We start from the raw sequence: 9,465 nt of genomic DNA, 5'->3' as shown, positions 1-9,465 counted from the left end.
CTTTCTTTCTTTCTTTCTTTCTTTCTTTCTTTCTTTCTTTCTTTCTTTCTTTCTTTCTTTCTTTCTTTCTTTCTTTCTTTCTTTCTTTCTTTCACCTTGCAGCTTATTTGTGAAAGCCCTGTGCCTTTCGATGTGAACAGCTGAGGCTCAGGGCTCTGGGAGGCAGAAGGTGGACCACTGTCCTCTGTAATGAGGGATTTCATACTAAGATGTCCTCCATCCTGAGAGGGCTGGCACCCAGCTGGCTCAGGATCCCCTGAGGTTCTGCAAGGCGGCTGCTTTGAAGGGTAACTCACTGAGTTCGGGCCCTGGAAACTGACAGGTTTACCTGGTCCACAGGGGTGCAACCTTTGGCTCTGGCCTAATTAAGCTAGCAGGCCTGAGACAGTTAAAGGGAAAACAACAGGATTAAGCACCTGCTCCTCTTCTGTGGTTGCCTCCTCTCTGCCCCATGTGTCATGCAGACCAGATATAAACAGCAGCTCCCTCCCTGTTTCTGGCCTTTCATTTCTGAGAGGATAAACATAATTTATTGATCTTTTATATGCGCGTGAGCAGGAGAGCACGTTTATCGCGTGATGGCAGAATAAAAGGTGCTTGTGTGGAACACTCTGTAAGTCACACATCGAACCATACTTCATTGCCTGGAAAGTCTTCAGCATTCCCAAGTAATTGCCTGAGTCTGGAGCACATTCATAACGCACTCTTTTGTGCACCAGAGTCTCCAGTCAGCTCCATTAAAGGGCCCTTTGTATTTGGTTACTTGTTTATGGATCTGTTTACTTCCTCCTTAAAGATGATGTCTGATACATCCACTTCAAGAAGTGTTTTATGTATAATGAATGAATGGTCACGTGTGCAGTATAAACCTCAGCCCTGATGGGTCTCCTCAGAGATTTCCAACCATGCTTTCCCTTATCCGCTGAAGTTGCCTCCCCCACATATGCTTTCATTCCTTCTTGCCTCGAATCCCTGCTTGAAATTTTGTTTCTGTGTAACTGTGAATTCTTTTGTTTTCCCTCCTTTGCGTTATGAAGTAAACATTAGGGCCGAGAAATACTCCATGTCTTGGTTTCCTAGCCCTGCCGATTGAATAAATGAATAGCGGTCCACACTGGAACATCAAGGAATAGTAGTACAAACTCATTCAAAATCCATTTGAGAGTCTGCCAGGAGTAATTAGGAGGGATAATGTCGCTGAAGAGACACAAGACAAAAGTATAGTCACGGAGAAAGGTGCCTTATTTTTTTTGTACCTGGCTCAAACTCATTTTAGAGGCAATGCCAAATTGAAGTTCTGAGCCAGTCTGAGTGATAACATTCTGTTAGAGGTGACTCATTTATAAAGTACTTCTCACTTGGTAATTTTTCCTTCCTTTCGCTTTCCTCTAAAGACATCAAATACCAGAGCAAATGTATATGCTGTAACATGCACCTAGATACACAGTAGAATATATCTCATCAGATGACAAAGCCTGTATACCTCACTCCAAAGCACCCTGAGCTCATCTCTTACATCCAACACCCCAGCCATTCGCCGCTGTTCTTATCTCATTACCAACTGTTAGTTTTTGCCTGCTAGTCAGCCCTATGTTAGTGGGTTATACACATCAATTGTTTGGATTCTTTCACTCATTCATAAAGTTACACGGAAGTAACTTTTCTGTCTTGTTGAGTGGTACTCATTACAGTAGCATGCCGTGATTTGTGCCTTTCCTTGAGTTTCATCTTAAGCTTGAAAGAATTAAAGCATCAGTGAGCACTCCTGTAAAGCATTCTTGCAAGTGTAAGTTCCCACTTATCTTGAGTAAATACCCAGGCATAGGAGTATTGCTAAATTGTAAGATATCTGTGACGTTAGAAGAAATTATCAGCATGGTAAAAGAGAATTGTTAGAGTTGGGGGTTTATATTGTTGTGATGAAACTCCATGACCCAAAGCAACTTGGGGAGGGAAGGGTTTATTTCATCTTCTGTTAAGGCATCACAGTCCATTGTAGAAGAAAAGTCAGGGCAGGAACTCAAGGCAGGGACTTAGAGGCAGGAACGGACGTGGAGGCCATGGAGGAACACTGTGTACTGGGTTGCATAGCGTGTTTTCTTACACAACTTGGAAGTACCTGCCCAGCGGTATCACCACCCACAGTAAGCTAGGCTCACCCTCATGAAAATATCACATAGGCTTGCCTACAGGCCAGTCTTACAGAGATAGTTTTTCACGTAAGATTCTCTCTTCTCAGGTATGTCTAGATTTGTGTCAGGTTGCCAAAACCAACCAGCACAAGAGCCCAGTTACTCTTAATCCTTGCTAACTGTGGACAGTCAGTCTCTTTGACCATAGTCATTCTAGTGGGTAAATGGTGCTATCCAATTGTATCTTTTAAAATGGAAAGTACAATTACATAAAACTCATTCTTTTTAAGTTGTAATTCAAGGAGCTTTGACAAGTGCCTATCATCAGGAAATACAAGCAGGATTAATGTATTTGTCTTAGTATTCTATTGCTGTCATGAGATATCTTTGCCAAGACAACTTATTTGGGGGGAAAAATCCTTGAATTGGGGACTTGTTTACTATTTAAATGGGTAAGTCCATGACCATCATGACAGGGAGTGTCGCAGCAGGCAGGCGTGGCACTGGAGCAGTGGCTAAGAGCTTACATCTTATCCACAAGTTGGAGAGGGAGGGAGGAAGAGAGGGAGAGAAGTAGATAGAGACAGAGAGAGAGAGACAGACAGACACACACACACACACACAGAGAGAGAGAGAGCAGACAGACACATACACACAGAGAGAGAGAGAGAGAGAGAGAGAGAGAGAGAGAGAGAATAGAGAGAAACATTACACATAATACACAGGCTGAGACATACTGGCCCTGGCATGGGCATTTGAAACCTCAAAGCCTACTTCCAGTGACACACTTCTCCAACAAGACCACACCTCCTAATCCTGCCCAAACAGTCAACCGACTGCAAACCCAAACATTCAAACTCACGAGCTATGGGGGCATTTATATTCAAACCTCCACACTGTCTTAGGACCCCATCCCCACCCCTGAACATTGTCTTATCTCCCTCTTTAGACAGCTCCACACTATCACAATAGACCTGTTACCTATTGCTTTCATTTTACCTTTGCCGGACTTGCCAGGAGTTATCCATATTTATGTCAGTTGTAAATTTTACCAGTCCTAAAGACATATAACTTTAAATGCTTAAAAAGCTTTAAATTATATTTTAGTGTGTGTGTGTGTGTGTGTGTGTGGTGTGTGTGTGTGTGGATTTGGTTGTGTGCCTGCCTGCCTCTCTATTTGTGTAGGCATACATGTGTCCCAGCATGTATGTGGAGGTAAGAGGCCAAGATGCTAGAGTGTGTTCCCTCCTTCCATCACGTGGGTTCTAGAGACTGAACTGAGGTCGTCAGACTTGTTGGCAGGCACCATAAACTAAGCGCTGATCCATCTCTCTGTTCCTAGTTATTTTTATTAGTCCGTAATGAAAACCAGCAGCTCCATCTAACACCTCCTCATCTCGGGAGGTGTTTCACTTCTTTCTGAACTCTTTCTAGTCTTTTATCCAACTAAGCATTGGCATTTCCATCTTCCATTCTATTAACCAAGCCCTTGCTATGGACGATTGCAACCTACCCCTCACATATGCCTCACCAACTCCGCGTGTATCTGACTTTCAATTGTAGCTGTTCATTTCTACCATGTGTTGTTTGGATTATTGTGCCTGTGTGGTTCTGGTGGTAAGAGGCAGGGTCCTGGTCACATTTCTTATCTAGAGTTAATCTCTCTTACCTCGATTCTCTATGGGCTGACCTTTGTTTCATATCTTGGCATTTGACAGAAATGCTTCCCTCTCAGTGACATGGTCAACTGTTAAGTGATGGTTGTCTTTATGATCCTACTTGGGCTCTGAGCTGCCATGCTGGTCTGACCCCTCTTATTTCCCCTCTGCAGTGCGCATGGACAGGGTTTCATGTCATACCTATAAGGACTCAGTTGTTGTTCAGGTAGGGAAGCCTATGGGTCAGGGTATGCTGCCTGTGCCTTCTACCACCCTCCAAGGCTTTCCCTGTTTGACCCTTCTCATACCGTAGGATAACACTGTGTACCATTTGCATAAGCCCAAGAGCTGAACACCCGTTCTTCCTCTATGCTTGCTCATCGCCAGTGAAGCCATGAGCAATTCAAGCTGTTTCTAAATATAGGCTCGGTCTTCTGGTCCTCTCGTCGCTTCCCGTTTTCAGTGTAGCCACCAGTCTCCTCCCTGCTTCTGCTTCTCACCTCCCTTCATCCGTTCCTGTATGGCCGCTAGAACGCCTGCCTTTATTTATTTATTTGTTTGTTTATATTTTTTTATTTGCACAAGACTTGATGTCATGTAAGCACCTTTCTCCCCTTCCCTCTTTACCATCCTACTCAGGCTAAAGCTCAGGCTTCGCACGGTATTGGTACTTTTGCCTGAGGTGACACTTTTGCCGACGCATTGATTTCCCTAGGGATCCTTTGAGAAGCTCTGATTCTGAGCTTGATGGAGAATATTTGGGGAGGTGACCCAGGCCGCTCAGGAACCAAGTAAAATAAGTTTCCCTGGTGAGACTAATGGGTGTCCAGGATGGTGGCCCACACTCCTGTCTGACCCTCCTGGGGCCTTCTCCCAGTCGCTCTCTCTCGATTTGAGCTTTTTCTGTCTTTGGGCAGAGTTCTTGCCTCATGGTCTTCTCATTAGATTTGCTTCTGTCTGGGAGATTTTTCCTTGTCATTTCCCCACCTGGCTCCTTTTAGTTTCTTACACTGATCTGTCTTTAATCATCTTATCTAATCAAGTACCCATGTCCCCAGACCTTGCACGTGTGCCTCTGAGTGCATGCTCTTAGTATTGTGTCCTCGCTCAACTCATTTATGAAATCTACAGGATTACGACTCTCCTTCTCCACAGTTAATATTTATTGAAATTTATTGAACTACTACAGAGGGAGAAGAACCTGTGTAGGGATACTGTTAGGTGGATGCCAGAAAATACACAGCACCATCCCCAGACAGGTGAATGAAATGGGCTGATGATAATCTTGTGGATGAAGATTATATAGAGCTAGATAAATTGCGCCAACTTGACCTTGGAATTAGCAGCTTTGAGAGGAAATGCTTTTATCCTGGACTGGGGCAGTCCCCAAGACACTGAAATGACTTCTAACCCCAGAAGTGCAACCCATTTTGCTATGATGGCTGCAAATTATTTTTTTGGAGCCTTGTCTTACTAAAATGTAGCTAAGACTCCCCCTCTGGCCCATTGCTCTCACTGTAATTACCTGGGAACATACCTGCCATTTCATTCTTCTTGCTCTCTTCTTGAGACTACAGATCACTTCCTGATACACCCTGCATTGTCTGAAGGTTAACTGCTGTCTTAGTCAGGGTTTTACTGCTGTGAACAGATGCCGTGACCATGGCAACTCTTATAAGAAGAGCATTTAATTGGGGCTGGTTTACAGGTTCAGAGATTCAGTCTATTATCATTAAGGCAGGAACATGAGAGCATCCAGGCAGACATAGTGCAGGAGAAGCTGAGAGTTCTACATCCTCATCAGAAGGCTGCTAGCATAATACTGACTTCCAGGTAGCTAGGATGAGGGACTTAAAGCCCACACTCACAATGACACACCTGTTCCAACAAGGCCACACCTACTCCAACAGGGCTATACCTTCTAATAATGCCACTCCCTGAGCCAGACATATACAAATGATCACAACTGCAAACTGTCTTTAATTGTGATTTTATATTAGATATTGACGGTTAATAGGAAACTGTTCTTGGGTGTATTGCAATCCAGTTTCATAATATAGGACTCTCCAACAACTGTGCGCCCGCCATGGTCATAGCCTTTGGAGTTATTAGCAATCATTAGTAGTTGCATGCAGTCTTAGAGCTGTGACCATTATTAATACCGTCAAACTCGCAGCTGTAGATTAGGTGCTTACCATGGCTCCTGCCAAAGAAAATGAGTATTCACTTGGACAAGTCCAGAATCATAATTTTGCACATTGTTCCTAGCAGTTATACACACACTGTGATTCTAGAGACAAGCTCTTAGAAGGTTAAAATGAAATTGTCCCTCCATCTCCCCAGATGACTGGTTTAGGAAACATAATTTTGTGATGAATGGCTGTGTAGAACACCATTTACAGGCATGTAAGATACACTCTTCTGGCTAAGTGGGTCAGTCTGTCCTGTGACTTCTTGGTTTTATAGGGCCTGAGAAGTGAAAACTGCCTCACCCGCTCTTTCTCAGTGGGGCCTCCAGCTCTGCCCTTGATCCACGGTGATGGCAAAGCCAGCCATTTGCCCAAAACTGTTTTCATATCTTAGCAGAATCATGACTATGGAGGGACATAGACTCTTGAGTCATGGGAGGAATGGTCAATGTATCTGGAAGGCTTAGCCTGATTTCCTGCCCATTGGTTTCCTAAAGTGAGACCAGTGTTTTCTTCACCATGTCCCATGATGCAGACTATAATTCCATGCCAAAGCCCCACCTCTCCACCCCCTCTCCAACACATAGCAAATTCCTTAATTTTTTTAGTTTCACTGATAACTTAAAATTTGTGAAATCATTACTCAATCTGTACCCAGAGAGGTTAGCCCCATTTTCTTCTTATAACATGGACAGAGTATGGGACTATTTTCTGATTGATCTTATATAACAAACCTGAGCCAGCTCTAGAGGCCTACTGCCACATGCCTCCGATCCCAACTGCAAATTGGGTCTATTCACTGTCTACTTACAGGATTCTATTTACAGTAGGCTTCCTGAGGCAAGCTGACTACTGAGCACGTTGATGCCTTAGGCGGGCATGGCTATATATATTTAAAAAAATGTGTTCAGTCATTTTTAATATAAAATGCTTATTTGTGGACACCTTAAGTTGTATACGCCATGATAAATGAGAAAATGTCTCTATAAATCCCTTCATGGAAATTTAGGAAAGAATTAAAGCTTTAGTGTGGTGTTTGGTGCACAATTGTCATCTCAGCCCGTGGGAGGTTCAGGCCAGGACCTCCACAAGAGCAACAGGTGTTCCTAAGTGCTGAGTCATCTCTCAGCCCCCTCTGGGCAAACTTGTAAGTCTTGTGGCTAATAAGAGAATTCGGCCTTCAAGCCGATCTTTACTGGGTAAGAAACGGGATGGTTCACAGTCAAAGGCAGTGGTTCTCAGTCCTCCTAATGCTGGGACCCTTTAATATACAGTTTCTCACGTTATGGTGACACCCTTCCTCCCACCATAAAATTGTTTCCATTGCTACTTCATAACTGTAATATTGTTACTGTGACAAGTCCTAATGTAAATGTGTGTGTTTTCCCGTGGTCTTAGATGACCCCCGTGAAAGGGTCCCAGAGGACTTTGCAACCCACAGGTTGAGAACCACTGCTCTAGCTTTCATTGATAGTGAACTCTTGGTTTCCAGCTCAGGATTGCTGAGAGAACATGTGAATGTATGCTGCGGATGCCTTTTTGTCCTTCCAGAAAACATAAAATGATTTCTGTTCTCCCCTTTCTTACCCTGCCCCCCCCACAGGCTGGTACAGAGGATACGCTCTCCAGAACAGATCTAAAAAGGTATGTGCATTGTTCCGTTGCTCTCTTCCCCTGACGGCCTGTGGCTCTGTGTTGTGCTGTGGGACGCCTTGACCTGCGCCTCTACAGCTGGTTTGCTTTCCCTTCAATGATTCTTCCTTTGATCTGAAATCAAATATTTGAGTCCCAGCACCCCCAAGAGCAGTCACGCAGGTTCCATGGATACTTTTCCTAGCAGCTGACTCAAGAGAAGGCTTCCTCCTGTCTACCCTTAAAGCTGAATAAGGCAGCAGGACCGTAACAGTGCCCTAGGGACCTCTGTCAGGGAGGAAGGGGCAGGACCCACTTCTCCCTGTATCCTTTACTTCTTTCCAATCATACACTGTCAGAACTGAAGGGTCATGTCACCCGACTCATGCCATCAAACCAGAGTGGTTGGTGATTTCACACTACGAGGCCCAGGGAGTAACTTGGAGTCATTTTAGTAGATTTCCCCCTGGTGTGTAACAGAAAAACAAAACTGAAGAACAGGGACACCTGTGACACGTTTACTTCGGATATTCGGATATTTATGTTTATCTAGTTCATGATTTTTATTGCCTTTTTTTTTTTGTATAGTACTAGACTATAACTGTGTTTGTTGTGATTCACCATGGGCAGAGTTGGGGAAAACACTGGCCTGGATGGTTTCCTTTCACAGTGTCAGGGCAGCTCATCATCAAACTGAAGATCGTCTCCTGGCTGTGTTAATGTGCCCCTGGCTCGCTGTTGACCCCGTGTCAGCACTTTTCCTTTGATGTTGCTTATGGAGCTTCGAAATGTGCCAGCACTCTGCTTCGACAAGAACAGCGTCGATAGGGCTTTATTATTTCAGTTAGCTGGAGAGCTCATAGTAGAGGGTAGAAAATCTCATGGTTCTTACTCTTTGACCACACTGCAAGCCAGACATAGTCCATGCCCATTAGCCAGGGAAACCCCCAGATCTCAGGACCCAGAGCCTGCCTTCAAGCTAGAGGTCACAGAAACCCAAAGGCAAGTGTGGCTGAAGTTGGTGACTCTTCAAGCTTAGTGCTTGCACACTTGTGTACACACACAGCCAGACACACACACACACACACACACACATTACTCACTTCGATGATCTCATAATCTAACAAAAGAACATTTGCTGTCCCTGCAGGTGCCAGGTCCCCCCTGGTGTGAGTCCCCTTGTCCCTGCCATGCCCTAATGGCTGAGCTTTTCTACCCGCAGTCAGAGCCCAGTGCCACATGCCATTTCCAACTGAGTTGTTTTTGCTTCTTCTCTTGCTGGCTTCAGCATTCCTAGTGTTCCAGGAGAGATCAGTGTAGCAGTGAGATGTATGTCATGATGTGGGTATCATAGGGCTAGATTGAAGGCCCAGGGGATTGGGGCGGAGCTGGTGCCAGGTACACCCACTCCTGCTGCATGTGGGTTTAGCCCTGTCACTAGTTATTTTTACTCACAGTTGATGCTGGGTTTTTTGTTTTGTTTTGTTTTGTATATCAGAAAACAAGAGTGAATGACTGACTGGGCTGGCAAAATAGCTCAGCGGGTGAAAGTACACGCCTCACAGACCCAATGACCTGTGAGTTCAAACCTGGGATCTCACAGTGGGAGGAGAGAACAAAGTGCTGAAGGTTGTTCTGGGCCTCCACCAGAGTTCTGTGCCCCACCCCCCCAACCCCCTCAAGTTAACAACTTTTTGCTCTGAGTTTGTGAGAGACAAAGACCACCCAGGTCACTTCACCCTCAGACCTTTCCTTTTTAAATTTAATATGCAAAAAATAGTGAACAGAGAACTTTTTCACACAAATCCTAAGAGACATCAAGGACAACAGAGGGGGGGGGGAACAGGGGGGGGG

General features: G+C 44.7%; 1 protein-coding gene across 1 annotated transcript in view; it reads left to right on the top strand.

The window, feature by feature from the left end:
• The window catches only part of Dock5 (dedicator of cytokinesis 5), a 180,901-nt gene that overhangs the window by 62,647 nt on the left and 108,789 nt on the right, over positions 1-9,465 (top strand). The window contains exon 3 of the mRNA XM_021181410.2: positions 7,583-7,623. Coding sequence (XP_021037069.1) covers positions 7,583-7,623 — 41 coding nt within the window. The remainder of the gene's footprint in view (positions 1-7,582; positions 7,624-9,465) is intronic.

This window comes from Mus caroli, chromosome 14 (assembly GCF_900094665.2).
Source record: "Mus caroli chromosome 14, CAROLI_EIJ_v1.1, whole genome shotgun sequence".
Lineage (NCBI taxonomy): Eukaryota > Metazoa > Chordata > Mammalia > Rodentia > Muridae > Mus > Mus caroli.
This window is presented reverse-complemented; position numbering and strand designations above follow the sequence as displayed.